At 49.2% G+C, this 18518-nt stretch overlaps 1 protein-coding gene and 1 pseudogene across 1 annotated transcript in view; both read right to left on the bottom strand.

The window, feature by feature from the left end:
- Positions 1 to 1537: 1537 nt before the first annotated feature.
- Positions 1538 to 2328, bottom strand: LOC142563389 (uncharacterized; annotated as a pseudogene).
- A 4806-nt stretch (positions 2329 to 7134) lies between these two features.
- LOC142564862 (uncharacterized) overlaps positions 7135 to 18518 on the bottom strand; it is a 32300-nt gene continuing 20916 nt past the window's right edge. The window contains exons 3-4 of the mRNA XM_075676042.1: positions 10226 to 10336; positions 7135 to 7471 (exon numbers count right to left, since the gene is read on the bottom strand). Of these exons, the coding sequence (XP_075532157.1) occupies positions 7223 to 7471; positions 10226 to 10336 (360 nt within the window). The 3' untranslated portion in view covers positions 7135 to 7222. The remainder of the gene's footprint in view (positions 7472 to 10225; positions 10337 to 18518) is intronic.

Genomic DNA, 18518 nt, shown 5'->3' with positions numbered 1-18518 from the left:
AGGGCTTCTATTTCGATATGGGCGTACGCCTGCTCAGTTTTAGTCAGAGTCTTAGACGCAAAAGCGATTGGTCTTTCTTCAGATCCTTCCTTGTGAAAAAGGACTGCGCCTAAACCATACGAAGACGCGTCGCAAACCAACCCTAGCTCCTTGGAAGGGTCATAGTAGGCGAGTACGGATGCACTGAGCAGCCAGCCCTTGGATTCTTTGAAGGTTTTTCTGCGGACGCTGTCCAGTTCAACTTCACATTCTCAGCTAGCAAGTCATAATGGTTTAAGCTGTGCTGACATGTTCGGCACGAATTTCCCATAAAAATTTAACAAGCCTAAGTAGGCGCGTAGCTCGTTCTTGTTTTTTGGTGTTGATGCTTCCTTGATAGCGCGCACCTTGTCTTCTGACGGACGGATTCCTCTGTCATCAATCCCGTAAACCAAACAGGTCACCGCCTTCGCAAAAAACTTGCATTTCTCATTCCGCAATTTCACACCCCGTTCCTTGAACCGTGTCAGCACAGCTTCGACCTTGTTATAGCATTCTTCCATTGTTTCTCCTGCTATTAACACATCAGCAAGATAACATGAAACTGTCTAAACCCTTTAACATGTCATCCATCACTGCTTGGAAAATAGACGGAGCACTTGTTATTCCGTACGGCAAACGAGTGTATCGAAAACGGCCTAGGTGGGTGTTCACAGTGACCAAAGGTTGCGAATCAGGGTGCAGTGGCAACTGCTGGTACGCTGTAGAAAGGTCAAGAACAGTAAAACATTTGCATCCGTGCAGCGTGACAAAACACCTTCCAACGTTGGCAAAGGGTAATCGGTTCTCAGACAACGGTTTACAGTCACTTTATAGTCTCCGCATATGCGAACTTTGTTGTTAGCCTTGGGTACGACTACTAGGGGCGTACCCCAATCGCTTTGCTGTACAGGCACCAGTACTCCCGATTCCACCAGTGAATGCAATTCCTGTGCTACGGCGTCCCCGAGTGCAAATGGCACAGGTCGATGCTTAAAGAAAACAGGTGTACTGCTGTCTTTTAGCACTAAGTTCACCGATGTGTCAGCTATCAGTCCTAGTGCCGGCTCAAACACTTCCGAAAATTTTTCGATGACAGCGGCTGATTTATCAAGACCGATATTACACACGCTCGTCCAATCCAGCTTCAAAGCCTCTAGCCAATTACGTCCCAACAACAAAGTGTCACACATTTGTGGTGTTTGGACTACAATTAAAGGCAAGGTCGCTGTTTGGCCATTATGCTCTACGCGCACCGTCAACTTGCCTGTAATTTCCAGCGGGACACCTACGTTTTGAGCCGTAAACTACAACTTTCTAGAGGTAAATCAGACCAATATTGCCGGTACAACTTTTCTGGTACGATAGACACAGATGCTCCTGTGTCAACTTGCATTTTGACATTCCTACCTGCCACCCTAACTTTCACAATGTAGCTACCGTCATTACTGTTACATGAAAAAATATGGCTCAGCAAAATATCGTCCTCACCACTTATATTGTCCGAGTCACAGGAGCCTTATAAACGAGTGCTCTCTTCAAGGGCGTGTACCGAACGTAGCGTCGTTCTGCAGACCCTTGCCAGGTGTCTCACCTTTTTGCAGGGCCAGCATCGGTATTTGCGAAGGGGCAGGATGCGGCGGTATGCGTTGATCCGCAACAGAAACAGTCAGTTGATTCGACTTGCCGCTCCGTGCGCTTGCTCGCTGCCCGTCTTGTCCATGCAGTGGCCTCGGGTTTTCTTTGTTGGGGTTGCTGGACCAAGTTCACCTCGCTGAGGTCTTTAGGATGAACCTTCTTAGTTTCGGTGCGAGCGAGTTCCCCGCTTTTGCCAAGGTCATAAGCAGCTTGGAACGTCAGGGCACTCTTCTTGAGGAGCTCAGCTTGTGCTGCTTCGTTTCTCAGCCCGGCCACGAACCGATCCCGCCAAGCGTCATCCAGGAATTGCCCGAACTCACAGGATGCAGCCAACCTTTTCAGTTCTAATGCAAACTTAGCAACTGGTTCGGTTTCTTGCTGCGACCGACGGTTGAACCGGAACCTTTCCGCTATCGCCAAGGGCTTCGGTGAATAGTGCCCTTTGAGAGACCTGACCAGTTCGTCGTATGTTTTGGCTTCGGGCTTCACTGGGGCGAACAAATTCTTCAACATGCGGTAGGTCTGTTTTCCAATGGCCGTCACAAAAGCGCATACCTTCAAGTCGTCGCTGACCTGGGTGGCACGGATGTAGTGTTCAACGCGTTCCACATAAGATTCGAAGACTTCGTCTCCCTCCTCCGTGAACGGCTCAAAGCGGCTGAAGGAAGCCATGCTGTGGTAGTCCGCCTAGACGCCTGCTGTTCCCAAACTGCCTGAGCCGTAAGCAGCGCTTCAGCCGTGGCCTGGTTATCATCCGCTATGAGTATCCCATCTTCGTCGCTACTGTTGTGTCTTCAAGTACGCAGCAGCCTAGTTGCAAGAACACATGTTTATTGCTACTTGCAATACAACGAAAAAGAACCACAAGGCACTTACGTGGAAGTCTTATATAGCTATACAGTGCCACTAATCAGTGACATCACAGAAACACACACACAAGCACGTGCGCTCTATCTAAGATACACAATTCAAGACTTCAGTGACGTCAGAGTGCCACTGCCGGTTCTGTCTAAGAGGTGATGACACAACAGTTTTTTCCTGTGTTTCCGCGTATAAATTGCCTGCGGTAATCCCTATACCGAGATATTTATATTCTTTACCCGAGGTATTTCCTGGCAATGTTTTGGCACTGTTTGTTCACTTTTTCATTGAATACTGTGACACTCGATGTTCTAACGCTAAATTTCAAACCTAAATTGTTGCCTTGCTGTCCACAGATATTAGCCAGAATTCGCAAATCACTTTGCTTGTTACCTAGCAACACAATGTCGTCCGCAGAAAAAAAACAAGGAAGCTGCCTGTTTGTATGAGAGATTAAACGAGATAGTACTTCCTTCTAGCGCCCCTTTCCATCCTCACAATGTACATCAGAAACAGCAGTGGGAATAAAGGGCACCCCTGCCTCAGTCAATGTTGATATTAACTTTCTCACCGCTCCTTACCACTTCCCATTCAACGCAAACGGAATTTTCTAGGCAAATCTCTCTTAAATGCTGTAGACAATTATCGCCTAAGTGTTTCCCTGCCAGAATATCCCGCAAAATGTTGCGGTCTACCTTGTCATACGCTCATCTAATGTCTAAAAAGTGCACATATAAAGGTGTGCTTTCTAGTCATGATGTTTCAGTACACTTAGTAAGATAAATTATCATCCAAACGCCTACCTATCTTGAAGTGATTCTGAAGTTCTCCCAAAATGCCATTATTCTCTACGCATACTTGCAGTTTTGATTTGATTACCTGCATTGCTAACCTTTATATTACTGATGTAATGGTTAACGGTCTATACCAGCAACACCGAGAAGCCGGCGCCACCTGCATGAGGAGAGGGCGAACGACCGCCGACGCAGGCGACACCACACGGCGGCACTGAAAAGCTGTCGACGTCTTCACCACGCGGCGAGGCCAGGGCCTGGGCCAACGCCGTGAAAAGCGAAACGCAGGTGAGGGGTACGGACAGAGCTGCTTCCTCCTCCCCTACCACTTCCCTACCACCTGCGGCACGCAGTGCCGAGCAAACGAAAATAGCATCTCTCGAGGGCCAAATTGACATGCTGCTCAAGAAAATTGCCCTCCTAGAACCGCAATCAAAATAACCTACCAGTCCGCCCTCTATCCTGCAACCGAGGCTATATAAACTGAGCACGGGGCACCGAAGGCAGCACTGAGCATGGCAGCTTCACTTGAGGCCTGTCTAGAGGCCCGTATACACGCCCGTTTCAATACACTAGAAAGTCAAATTTCCGCGGCAATCACCTGCGCGATAGCCAAATGAGTGAAGATATACCCACAATCGTCTCGCAGCACGTCGCCCAATCCTCGCGTGGCGTCAGACTAACGGTTGGTCTTATCAAACACGTGGTGGCCGCTATCCAAATACGTCGCGCCGAACCATTGAAACTGAAGTAGAAGACGATGACAGCTGCTCGCTCTCCGGAATGGAGGGTGCTCCCCTCAGCGCGAGTGCTGGCTTCGGACCAGGGTCCCTACAATCGCTCTTCCACTTCAATGACCACAGCAGACATCCCTCAAATTAGTCCCTCCCCCTTACCCGTTCAACCACCCCCACCCACAATGCAACTGCCCAGGATTCCGCTACCACGCCAAGCGGGCAGACTTCCAGCGATTCCTCTTAACATTCGCTTCACTGCTTGCGGCGGTTGTCCTCCAGGAGCCAAGGAAGCGATGCCACCCTTACAAATTATGCCACGTTCCACCAGGCCCCCTCTTCCTGTATCTGCGTTCACAAAAAATATACAGCAAGCCAGGTTGATTTGGAGTTCGATACTAAATATTCCTATGTCAAGGTCACCCTTCTTCCGCTTAAGGAAGGAACCGTAAATATACTGAAGATTTATTGTTCTCCTAAGCTCAAAAGTACAACTTTCGTAGCCCTCTTCACTCGCGCCCTGAAAGCTGCGGGCGAGGACCCACCGGGTGATCGAGGGTGATTTCAACGCTGACATCACACTTTGGGAGTACGTGCGTGAAAAGAAGCGCGGGTGCAAGCTAGGGGAACTTGCGTCCACGCTGAGCCTGACTCTTCACACTAACCCTGCACAGCCAAGGCGGGTGGGTACCTCCATGATTCAGGTCCCGTGTCCGGGCCTTACCTTCACCAAAAACGCTAGACACGTAGAATGGGCCAGCACCGAGGAAACCCTCGGCAGTGACTACTGCCTGCTCAACACCACCATCCGAAGAAAGCCATTGGGTAGATCCCACTCCCAAACCCACCTACTCGACTGGACAAGGTTCCGGCAAAACTACACTTATTGCCATCAAATGTATGTGGTTCTCTACCTCAAAACGCCTCTTTTCAGAGATATGAGGTCGTTCACTAACAGCCTGAGATATTCACGTTTATTGGTCGACTAGATAACTAAAAATTTATTCGGCACAAATTTGAGTGAATCATGATTCCGGCAAGTTATGCTGCAACAACGCGGTCAGGCTAGAGAAACTATGTCAGTGCTTGCACTTGAATGTGATAATTTGTACACCTTGACATGCCTTATCAAGTGTTATATGGCCATGCGCATCTACCTAAAGAAAGTAAAAAAATTAAACACACCCTTCTTTACATAGTTTACACAGCAACTTTGCATAGTTAACCTTACATAGTTTACGTAGCAACTTCTAGAACCTGCCTGATGGAATTCCAAATTACATTGAAAGAAAAAAAATGGTTGCTCAATTAAACAAAAATGTCACAATTTTCGCTGCTAATTTTGTCTCTCAAAAAGAAAGTAAGCCTTAGTCATATGACTGTTCAGTTTTGTATTGGTTCGTGCCACTTCTTCCCGGTTACACTGAACTTACAACTTTCTACGTCCGTTAGGGACTGTATACAGATATAAGCTCTTAATACCGCTGCTCTTAAGCTGGCACTCACCGTCTTTATTACTCGTGTTAATAATGCGCTGCGAGAAAAAAGTCATTGAGTAGGGCATTGTGTAGCGCTTCTTATTTTGAACAGTTGATTGACAAGCAGAATATTCGCGCACTACCTCTTATTTGCGCAGTACAGCTCCAGCTTCGAGGCGCTAGCTACATGTGTCTTAAGAGATCTGTATAATGTACTTTCTTTTCACATCATCCTCGGCAGCAAAACCACATTCATCGACAAGTAAGCAGTAGAGGATAGACGGCGAAAACCACCCATCGCTGCAATAATATGGCAGACGAATCACTGTGCGTGAAGAGAGACACGACCTCAAGACACATGAACTCCATGAACTCCTTGCTAAATAGCACTGGTTGCTCATAAAGAAGTGAGCGCTTATCTAAACTACATTACCAGCAAACGAACAGTGCAGGACCAAGCAAAGGTCCCAGCTCAACAGTAGTAGACGATGGGTGATGCGTGACGAAAGAAGCGACTGCAGCGCTGGTAGTTCCAGCGGTAGCCGCTGCGGCTTCCCCGCTAGTGGGCACACATGAAGGAAGGAAAAAGTTTCGATAGAGCATTACGTCACGGAGCCATCATTGGCATGCGAACGCCCTTTGACACCAGTCCCTTGGCTCAATGTCGGCCCAACATGTGACCTCTTGCGTCGAGATCGCAGACAAACAATCGAGATTCACTCCAATGGAGGAAATTTTGCTTTTCTCCGTGCGAGTGGGTATGGAAAAAACAATTAACCGTGAGTACTAAAACCTTCCGCACGTTCGGCCATAACCTCTCGGCTCTGACGTTTTCACCAAGTGTTGGGACGACACTGTTGGCTTCAATCGCATTGTGCGATGTTCCTTTCCAACTTCTTTCCTTCCTCCACGTGCGCTCGTGTAGGGAGCTGTGAAACTGAAATGCTTCTAAAACGTTGCTTGGCAACGCGTCTGCCCCGTTCGTGCGTCGGCGGCTGTTCGCCTTGTTTACAAAAGAATACGCGATGACGTTTCTGCTCCTCCGCCTTCAAGACAGCTCCGGAGATTGGCTGCATGTTGGGCTCGGCCACGCTTTCTCTAGCTCCGATAAAGAACAGGCTCCACATCGTTCCAAACAGAATACGAGCATGGTAGGGAACAGCCGACTGTACCATTAGATAAGACTGGTTTGACGTTGACTGCGGCTCAGGTGAGAGTGTTCCCAAAGCAGATAAGCACCAACCTTAGTCTGCTTACGGTGTGGCGCGCATGACACACACAGCAGCAGAGGACGGCAGAACTGTGCCCATGCTCCACAGTTGAAAATATTGAACGATGCAACATTGATGCTGAGTTCACGGCGCTTCGCGGTTTTGCAGTTAAACGCACTCGGCGCCCCTCGAGTCCTAACCCGCACCAGGACAGCACGATAACGACAGTGGCAATGGTGGTGCCTTGAGCGTTCGTGTAATTGCTATCGGAACAAAATTATCTTAATTAGCTTTCTGTGCATCATACATTGTTGAGGATTGCAGAAGCAACATTCAACCCTTTTAAAACGGACACGTGATGCCCAACTCAAAAACGAAGTTTTTTTTTCTCGCTCTCCTCTTATATTTTTTTGTAGAAGTTCGCATGACAAGTCCAGCAGCCACGACGACTTCAGGGCAAAACCCATATGGATGGCATTCACTGAAGTTTAACGACCAAGCAGGGCGCTGAAAGGGTCCGAAACTGCTAAGCAGTTGAAGCTGTCTTTGGCGCTGGTGAAGTTCGTACGCAAAAAATCCATCACTTGGCGCATATTAACGACCCGGTTCAGGCGAGAAGCGCCTCCAAGTGATGCTGCGAAGCCGAAAGCCAGGCATGTTTGATGTTCATCGTAGTCTACGTCGTAAGCAGCAAGGCCGTAGTTTAGTTTCAGATTGAACACCTTAGCATCACATGCCTGCAAAAGAAAAAAGAAACGAAAGAGATCGCACCACGCATGGAAAAAAGTTCATCTCTGTTAAGTGTTAGCACAAACTAAAGGAACTCCGTAGTAAAAAAATTAATTCCTTAAATAACAATGCCATAAACTTCTCCTATAAGGTGATCTAAAACGGTCAAGATCGGTGTAATAGGCGGTGGCTCCGCGAACACTTTGAAAATTTTTTAAAAATTGCATGTGGCAGATCGCTCAATTCTAGACCGCGAGCTGGTCTTGCACGAAGAGGCAGACGTTACTTGCCCAAGAAATTGAAATTTCTAATCCTCTAAATACCAAACATTCAATAATCCTCTTTTTAACTAATTTACTCGTGACACATAAAGCAATTTACAAATTCTAGCGGGTGTAAATAATTTTGCGCATTGCACAATTTACGAGATATGCGCAGTCACACTTGCGGTAAAAATGTACGGTCGTTCCACCTAATTTCTTACCAAAACGTCGTTCTATGCAATTAAGGAAAATTGCGCTGTGGGCTAGTCGGTTCGACCTAATTACCACTGTTGCGCAGAGCGTAGAAAGGAGAGGAATTAGGCGAAACAACTACACATGGCAGCTGAGCGCAAACTATCAACTACTTTATTTTTCTGCAAACGAAGCGCACATATAGCCTACACGTATGCGCAGGGATGCTCTTCCCAATCTACGACGCCCTCAATTCTCAGTGATTTTGCTAATCGCTTTATTCCTGAGTGAAAGAGACAGCGCGTTGACACGGCAAGGCTATCTTGCACAAGCCGGTGATTCTGATAAGTAGCAACCAAAGAAAAAATTTGATGGTCTATTAAGATATCTCTTAAGAGGTGAACGGCGAAAGCCTACTCTTCCTCCTCTTATCATTCGCCTCTTTCTGTTTGCCTCTTCTCTTTCGCTTCTTTCTTTTAGCCATTACTGCTCACTACTAAGCATATTTAGTCAATTTAATCAATTGTGGTCGTAAAAAGGCGTCGTTAGACATGTTGGTCATATCATGGTCATCAGCAGTCATTACAAGTAATTTCTATCATTATTAGTCATTACTGATCAATACTAAGCATTTTTAGTCATTTCTAATCTCTTCTGGTCGCTGCAAGTTGTCGTTAGGCATATTGGTCATTGTATAGTCATTACTAGTCATTACAAGTCATTAGTAGTCATTTTAGTGATTACTGCTCATTACTACACATTTCTAGTCATTTTAATCAATTGTGGTCATTAGAAGACGTCGGTAGACATATTGGTCATTTCGGAGTCATTGGTAGTCATTACAAATCATTAGTAGTAATTATTTGTCATTACTAGTCATTATTAACCTCTACCAATCTCTGTTATACCCTTATCATTAACTAACTGTCACTATCAATCGTTTTTCATTCTTTAATCTGTCTTCATATGGTGTGACGACTCTCCGGCGGGCACTCCGGTGATCAGGCCTGCTGACACAAGCTTCACCATGAGCCCAGAAAGGCTTTCGCCTTAAAAGAGAAGTCGTGGAAGCCCGCACTTTTCATCGGCGGCAGCAGCCGCACCAGCTACGAGGCAAGTCGGCATCATGCACAGCATCGCCATCACAGCGAAATAGATCCTTGATTGGCGCGAGTATTTTGTTTACTCGACACCAAGAAGCCTTCGCGGACCACGCCAAGCACCCCCAAAACTCGACCTCAAGTGAGCCACATTCTGCCTGGACCTCCTCCACTTCCGGCCGCTGAATACAAAATCGTTCTTCGTGTACATGGTGGCGTCCACTGCGTCAACATACATCCTTTCTGCCTCCGCAACATTGTCATCAAGTCCACTGGCCACTCCGCGGCTGCAACCTCACTAGATAAACTCCGGGCCAACGAGATTAAAAACACAATCATCATAAGCTCCTCCTGCATGGACAGGGCTGATCGCCATTTCAAGATCGCCATCTTGACCATCATAAGCAAGAGATACGAGGTCTCCACGCATGTGACAGAACCAAAAATTCATGTAGGGGGCTCATCCAGCTACCGGCATCCAGAAGTGCTGAGAGTGAACTACGTGGCAATACACTTCAATGTTTCTAGCGCACTTATGCGCCCCCTTTACATTTTTAGTCAACATCACCGAGAAACTTGAATGCTCTAGCGCAGCTCTGACCTGCTATGTGAGGCTACTTTCGTGTGTTCATAGAGGTTCGCCACCATCCCCAATGGACCTATTTCTAAGTTCGTCTTCAATCTAGGACAAAAATTGTAGTTATTGGTACTGAAAGAGCCGTAAGAGGTTTTGACTGGTGAGAATTCTGGACTTCCAGAGAGCGTTGAATCATCGAAAGTTCCAAAGTACAAATATTGGTCCGCAGCATTCCCTTGTTGCATAGAAACCAATACTTTAGTTTAGTTTAGTTTAGGTTTAGTGCGCTGTGCTTTCCAGAAAACAGAAATTTATCCTCAGAGGCAAAGCGGAAGTCCCTCATATTTCAGACTATGCAAGGGGAGCATTATTTAAATAACAGCTTTAGTGCCTGTTATAGGCGACTAAAAAGACTTTGTATAGTGCCTAAACACACAGTTTCTCCTCATTACAGTGGCCAGATATACCCTTTGCTGCATTCTCAGTGGCGCAGTGCCACAATGAAGTTAGCGTGGCAGGAAAATGGTTCGATGCCGACAGAGAAAAAAAAAACGGGAAGTGTTCGATGTGCCCTGTGAATAGCAGTCACATTAATAGAGGCTTCAACGACAGGACAGCCTGTGAACTCACCAGTGTAGCTATAGCTGACTCGGTTAGGTAGGTGATTGTCATCTTCTCCGCCAAGCTGTGGGCATGTCGAGGCAAGTACTTCGGCGCTTGCCAGCCACTTTTACGGCACACCTATAAAAATAAATGAAGAACGATTACAATATAAATCGGGACTGAAGGACCTCATTGAGAATCAGTAGTACAAAGGAACTAAAAATGGAATTATTTGACTCATTGCGTGAGTGACTCGTCACTTAAGTGGAAACTCCTCCTGAACATGTAAGCACACGTCAGTTCTTGAGCGCCAACATGTTCTCGGCAGCTATAGTATTGGCTCAAACATGGTAAAAACTCAAGGCCTACCCTATTGTAGAGAACACTGGAAATTCTGCTTTCGCCCGTTTCTATATCTTTCTCAGAAAAGAAAAAAATTGCCTGTGGTTTAGCTCTGGTTAACTCTAGTTGAGTTGCGAAAGCAAGACCTGCATGGCTACGCTTGTGCTGTTAGCTTGTGGTTAAGCATTTGGTTTAGCTCTATTGTCTGGACACGATAAGACACACTGTTCAGGTAACGACTAGGCTTTTAGAACGCTTCTCGAGTCGTGCGGCGTGTTCTTCTCGCGTCTCTTGAGCGCGTAGTCTCTTCGTCGCTTCGTTCTGTCGCTGTTACGTCTCTTTCGCGCTCTCCATAACGATTAAATGCACTGAGGCGAACGCATATATATATACCCCTCCGCGAGGCGACACCTCATCTACCTCTACCCCAGCGGAACACATACGGTGGAGCGAGCGGCGACGGCAACGGCGTCGACGGCGGCGCCATCTGTTGGAGCGCGGCTGCTGCGTTGCTAGGCAACGGTGTCTGTGCGTTAGTAAACCAGTTAAATTACAGTACCGTTCCAGTCGTTTCCTTCATTTGTGTTAATTTTCAGCGCTGTAAAGAAGTCAGTCTACTCGGAAGAAGCCAGGCTCACTGCCTTGATGGCAAATTGCGTGGACGGAGTAAGTGCTGCAGACAGATATTACTTAGACGCGAAACTCGCCATCTAGCACGGGACAAAACTTAGAAATTGCATACGGTGCGCTGAACGTGTTCTGCCCCTCCACATTCGCAAGCTTTCAAGAAATATCATCTCGCTATAACCATACTTTCTAGAAATTTGTGTTGCATTTGTAACGAAGAAGATCGCAGGCTGAAAAGCCCCGTTGCCATCGCGTGGCTCGTACCCAGTTCGTTCGCTGCGTGCGCCCTGCATGCTGTTGGTGAGTTTGTCGCTGCTGCTGTACGAGCGGAATAAACCCCCTTTACAATTGGTAAGGCTGCTGGGTACAATAGGAATTCTAGAACTGTGTAACGGACACTGCACCCCGTCTTCATTATGCCGGAAGAAACACCACCACAACCACAACCCGCTGCCCCGGTGACTACCGTGGTCTGCCCCGGCCCGTTGCTCAACACGACCCACCCATCTTCAGTGGTACCGAAGACCATGACGTAGAAGACTGGCTCGCTGACTACGACCGGATGAGCATCCACAACCATTGGGACGAGACCAAAAAACTGAATTACGTGTTGTTTTATTTGAACGGGGTCGCCAACGTGTGCCACCGCAACCACAAACGTGATCTGACGACGTGGACGGTCTTCAAGGCTAACGTGACAGAGGTATTTGGGCACCCACCGTTCGCACGCTTCGCGCCGAGCAACGTTTCCGTGGCCGTGCGGAACAGTGCGGGGAGACATTTACCAGCTATGCAGAAGATGTTGTCGACCTCTGCAACCGCGTTGACGTCACAATGGCTGATGCCGAGAAGATCCGCGATATCCTAAAAGGCATTGAAGACGACGCTTTCCAGATGCTGTTGGCGAAAAATTCGTCGACAGTCTCTGAACTCGTCAGCCTCTGTCAACGCTTCGACGAACTACGTAAACAACGCGTAGCCACTCGCCAATCTACACCTCAGGCCACATCAATGTCGACCTTGGCTGCTGCCCCGGATAACACTTCGCTGCTGCTACAGATCAAGGAGTTCGTCCGTGAAAAGGTGGCTCGTCAGCTTTCCTCGATTCCACTTACACACGGCCAGCCGAGTACTCCATTGGCGCCCGCTCTCCAATCTGTCATCACGGAGCAGGTAGCCGACCACATTTCGCCTTCTCTTCAGCAGGCTCCGACGGCCGATCCCCTGACGTACGCCAAAGTCGCGATGAGGCCTGCGCCACAGAGCTACGGCCCCCTTCGCCCACCTTTTCGCCCACCCGTATCCCCTCCAGTCCGTCCACTTGTGCACTATGGACGACCTCAAGACCATTGGCGCACGGAAGACAACCGTCCGATTTGTTTTTATTGTGGCCGTGCTGGACACTAAGTACGTCACTGTCGCCTGCTTACACCGAACGTTCCCAACAATGTGCGCCGATATGCGCCACGTTTCCAACAACGCCGCAACTATTCCGACACCTTTGAATCTCCTCCTGCCGTCGACACCGCATTCCCCGCCGCTCGCCGTTCACCTTCTCCTCGCCGCCGCTCCCTTTACCCCATGCACCGGCGGCGGAGCCCTCTGCGCCACGAAAGCTAACTATCGCAGTTCAGGAGTCAAGAACTGCGGTGTCAGCGAAATGTACAAGGCCTCACACTTCCCCGAAGAACGTTATTGAAGACGCCATAGAAGGAAAATTGACGCTAGCACTTGTCGACACCGGCGCTGCACTTTCAGCGATAGATGCCCGTATTTGCCGCAAGACAGGAAAAGTGACGACGCCGCTTTCTGGACTGTCCCTTCCAACTGCCAACGCGCAGCACTTTGAGCCGTCCGACGCCTGTACCGCTCGTGTCGTCATTCAGGAGGTCCTCTATGTCATAGAATTATTCGTGCTGCCATCATTTTCACACGACGTCATATTATGATGGTACTTTCCCTTCACACATCATGCGATCATTGACTGCGCCCGCGCCGAAATCGAGCTGTTTCAGTTTTCGACCGGTATTATCACCGACCATAAGGACCAGTGTCGCAAAATCGCTGTTTCAGAAGACACCGTTATACCTGCTTGGTCTTCCACTCTTGTCAGTATCGCTTGTGACTCTGTAGATGACGGCACAGTACTCTTTTCTCCGTCTGAACTCTTACTTCACCGCCGTTCACTACCACTGCCGTTCGCCATCCTCGAGTTCTAAGCTGGCGCCTTTCTCATGTGTGTCTCAAACCCATCGGCTGAACCAATTATTTACGCCGCCGTGAAAGCCATGGCAGAGCAGAGCCACTGACCTCATCTTCACTATTTGACACGATGGACGTCTCCACTTATCTTGCAGCTCTCAAAACATCGCCTCCTCAGTAACCGCCGCATTCATTTAAGCCAGCTATTGCCTGTGACCTTATGACGACGCAGCGCGATGAACTTCTCCGCTTTCTGCAAGGCTTCTCTTCCTCTTTTGACAGCCAAGCAACATCACTCGGCCGCACCAAGAATGTTTCGCACAGTATCAACACTCGTAGCCATGAGCCAATTGACAGCGTCCCTACCGAGTATCGGCGACTGAAAGACGCGTTATCAGTGACCAAGTGAACGATATGCTCAATCGCGGTGTCATCCAGCCTTCTAGTAGTCCCTGGGCATCGCCAGTCGTCCTAGCTAAAAAAAAGAAAGACGGCACTATACAATTTTGCGTCGATTATCGAATGCTTAACAAGATTACCCTAAAGGATGTCTACCCGTTGCCACGTATTGACGACGCACTTCACTGTTTGCAAGGAGCGGCTACAGGCAGGTGCTTCTGGCTGACGCTGACTGTTGTAAAACCGCGCTTGTAACACCAGACGGCTTGTATGAATTAGCTATAATGCCGTTCGGTCTGCGCAATGCGCCCGCCACCTTTGAACGCATGATGGACAGCATGCTACGCGGCCTGAAGTGGCATACTTGTCTCGGCTACCTCGACGGCGTTGTCGCCTCTTCCCCTGATTTTCCGACCCATATTCGGCGTTTACATCAAGTTTTGACCTGTCTCCGGAATGCTGGTCTCCAGCTTAACTTAAAGAAGTGTCGATTTGCCGCACGAAAACTGACCATATTGGGCCACGTTGTCTCCAAAGAAGGCATTCTTCCTGATCCTGCCAAACTTCGCGCCGTATACGAATTTCCGAAGCCCACTAAATTCAAAGCACTACGCAGCTTCATTAACCTGTGCTCCTATTTTTGACGTTTCGTTCGCAATTTTGGTACTGTGATTGTACCACTGACCTAACTTCTCCAAGGTGACGATGAACTTTCTGCTTGGTCGGAAGCCTCTGATGATGCATTTATGACTCTTCGTCACCTACTCACGTCTCCGCAAGTCTTGCGTCATTTTGATCCAAGCCCACCTACAGAATTTCACATTGACGCCATTGACGCAAGAACACTAGTGCCGAATACGTAGTCGCTTGTCCCAGTCATGCCCTCACAAAATCTCAGGCCAATTACTCAGTAACAGACAAAGGGAGCCTGGCTATCGTATGGGCTCTTCAAAAATTGCGCCCGTGTCTCTACGGTCGACGCTTTGACGTGGCGACGGATCATCACGCTCTTTGTTGGTTGTCTAACCTAAAAGACCCTTCGGGCCACCTCGCTCGGTGGGCCCTCCGAATCCAGGAATATAATATCTGTGTCGTCTATCGCTCTGGACGCAAACACTCTGACGCCGATGCCCTCTCGCGCTTCCTAGTTAGTTCACACTGTAGTACTTCTACCTACAGACAAGACATCTCAGCACTTGACATACTGGACATGGCATCGGAGCAACGAAAAGACCCATGAATCATAATTATATTCGACTTTTTGTCAAATCCTCCAGCAGCTTCGGCACCTCAAACGTTATGCCGACAGGCGCACCATTCCACAATCCGTGAAGGACTTTTATACCGCCGCAACTACCAGAATGACGGCCGCAAATGGCTCTTAGTAGTGCACCGCCACCTACTACAAGATTTATGGTCCACTTTTCATTCTGACCCACACTGTAGTCACGGCGGAGGGTCAAAAACCTACATACGTCTTGGCCTACGATATTATTGGCGAGGGATGTACACCTCCGTCCACAGATACGTACGCTCCTGCATTGCCTGCCAGCGACGCAAATGTGTCCCGCATCACTCCACCGCACCTCTCCAGCCACTTCCCTGCCCAGCTCAGCCATTTGACCATGTCTGCATTGATATATACGGGCCTCTTCCACCTACTGGCGCTGGCAACCGATGGATTGTTGTCGCCGTAGATCATTTGACATGATATGCTGAAACCGACGGCTTGCCTGCCGCATCAGCAAAAGACGTCGCCTCGTTCATTCTAAACAACTTCGTTCTCCGCCATGGCGCACGTCGTGAACTGTTAAGCGATCGGGGCCGCGTATTGCTCTTGGACGTCTTGCAGTCACTCCTATCTTAATGCCAAATTATTCAACGCACTGCTACTGCTTATCATCCACAGACCTATAGCTTAACAGAAAGATTCAACAGAACTCTTGGTGACATGCTATCAATGTATATTGCGTCTGACCACTCCAACTGGGATCTTGCACTTCCATTCGTCCCTTACGCATCTAACACTGCCTCTCAAGCCACTACTGGATTCTCACCATTCTTTCTGCTTTACGGCCGCCATCCCTCCAGCACCATTGATAAGGTTCTCCCGTACCGGCCGGACACTGCTGAATGCTCACCTATTTCTGCGAACGCACAGCACGCCGAGAAATGCCGACAACTGGCCCGTTCTTTGACGTCTGCCTCACAGTGCCGCAAGAAAGAGCGTCATGACCTCAATCCTCCCCTTCACCCTTTCTCCGGCGAGTCACTCGTGTGGCTTTGGGTTCAAACTGTTGCTGCTCCTGGCCTTTCGTCCAAACTCCTCCTGAAGTACCACGGGCCCTACCGCGTGCTTGCCCAAACATCACCAGTTAACTACGTGATCGAACGCGTATCGACATCTCCAGATCTGCGTCATCGGGGGCGAGAGACTGTGCAGATTGACCGGCTGAAGCAGTATCACGATCCGCCCACCACTTCCTATGTCGCTAGGATGGCTACTCTTCAATTACGGGGGTGACTGTGACGAAGATCGGTAGGCTGAAAAGCCCCGTTGCCATCGCGTGGCTCGTACCTAGTTCGTTTGCTGGCGGCGCCCTACCTGCTCCTGTAGTGTTTGTCGCACCTGCTCTGCGAGCCGAATAAACACCCCTTACACAAGCTTAAGGCGCAACAAAGCTTTTGGATGTGTTGAACCAGTATTGTAGACAAAATAAAACATCCTCGACTTGAAAGGGACTTAGCGCCTATAGGTGTCCACCATGTGTACGTTCTACAAACAACATTATACATGGCCGTTCTGAATGGTCTCCCTTCTGCAGGAGTTCCAAAGCGCCCCACATTAGCTTCAGATCGCCGTTTCTGCAAGTATCTGTAGCTGCTCTGGGCTATCAGCCGAGGGCTTCTAAATAGGCGCTTACAAGTTTAAGAAGAGTAGCAATGCTGCAACGCTCCCACAAATAGTTGAACATGCTCCCAGCTGGGCATGAAGGTCGGCTTAAGTAGTCATATTGCTGCGGGACAGCCGCCACAGTGTGGCTGCACTGAGGAGAAAGAAGACGACGTGGCCCCGCTAGAGATAGCGTCGCCATCTGTGCCGCCGTTGGTCTACGTGTAAATATATTGTAAATAGACTTGTACATAAGCTACACGTAACATTAATTTGGTGGAGGTGGACGTTCCCCGTACGCGTCATGGAGCTTCGCAGCGGTCGCAACGGCGACTCTGCAACTTCGGCCCCTGCTGGCGGCACTTCATCTACGCAACCGTCTGCGCCTGCAGCCTCGACCTACGTCGCCGTTTCCCCCCTCGGGATCCTGGTGTTTTCAACGGAGTCGGCAGTCCTGATGTTGACGACTGGCTCCGCTTATACGAACGTGTCAGCACCAGTCACAGGTGGGATTCGACTATTATGCTTGCGAACGTTCTTTTCTACCTCGACGGAGCTCCACTTGCATGGTTCCAGACTCACGAAGAGGAGATCTCGAGCTGGGAGCTCTTCAAAGAGAAGCTCCGCGACCTTTTTGACAATCCCTGCGGTCGTCAAGTCAATGCCAAGAAAGCCCTTGCCACACATGTACAGACGTCGACCGAGTCCTACGTGTCCTAGATTCTCGACGCCTTGGCCCTTTGTGCCAAGGCTGACCTGACCATGTCTGAGGACGATAAGGTTAATCTGTCCTCCAAGGCATTGCTGACGACACCTTCAATTTACTGGTGTTTACCAACGTCACCAGTATCGATACGATCCTCAAGGTGTGCCGCCGTCTTGAGCATGCTAAAAGCCGCCGGGTATCCCAGCACATCACGCGACTTCCCAACACAGCTGCTACGTCATCCTGTGACGACCTCTTCCACCAGCGTCGCGATGTGACAACTTGACCGGCATCATTCGTCGTGAGGTCGAAGCGGCACAACCGGCGGCCCCTTCATTCCTGTCACCTGATCATTCTCCGTTGACAATCTCCTTGATCCATGCCGTCGTCCATCAAGAGTTATCCAATTTCGGCCTGCAATCCATTCGTTCCTTCGGCTCGGAAGCTCTTTCTCCACGCACGTCTCCACCGCGCCCTTCTTACTCATCTTATGGACAGCGCAACCCCTCCGAATGGCGAACTGTGGATGACAAGCCGATCTGTTTTTAACTGCCTACGCATAGGACATGTAGCTCGTCACTGTCGCAGCCGCTGGACTTCTCCGGTGCGCTATTCTCCTGATTGCCATCCTCGCCCATCTAGCGCATCCTTTCCCTTCGCCCCTTCTATGCCCGCTCCATCATCTGACCCTGCGACACCTTTGACATGACCCCGCTACACCCGCTGGCCTTCTCCCTCCCGTCGTCAACCTCGTTCGCCCCCGTCACCCCGTGCTCCTTCTCCGACCTACTCGCCGCACCCCCGACCGGAGAACTAGACAGTGTAGCTTCTGGAGGTGAAGCTTCAATGACGAAATTGGCACGAAATCCTTGCTTCACTTTATCCACGAACAAGAATCTTTTGGACGTTCTCGTCGACAATGTTCCTGTGCGTGCATTGTTTGACACCGGGGCGCATGTGTCCATTATGAGTGCTGCTCTTCGCCGTCGGATCAAGAAAGTTCTGACGCCCGCCCCGGACCGAGTTGTACAAGTCGCCGACGGAGGAACTGTCGCTATTGTTGGCATGTGCTCTGCCCGCATCTCCATTGCTGAGAGACAAACCGTCGTTCTCTTCACCGTCATCGAGCATTGCCCTCACGAACTCATTCT

The sequence above is a fragment of the Dermacentor variabilis genome, chromosome 11 (assembly GCF_050947875.1).
Source record: "Dermacentor variabilis isolate Ectoservices chromosome 11, ASM5094787v1, whole genome shotgun sequence".
NCBI lineage: Eukaryota > Metazoa > Arthropoda > Arachnida > Ixodida > Ixodidae > Dermacentor > Dermacentor variabilis.
The sequence above is the reverse complement of the archived record's forward strand: the minus strand, read 5'-3'. Positions and strand labels throughout refer to the sequence as shown.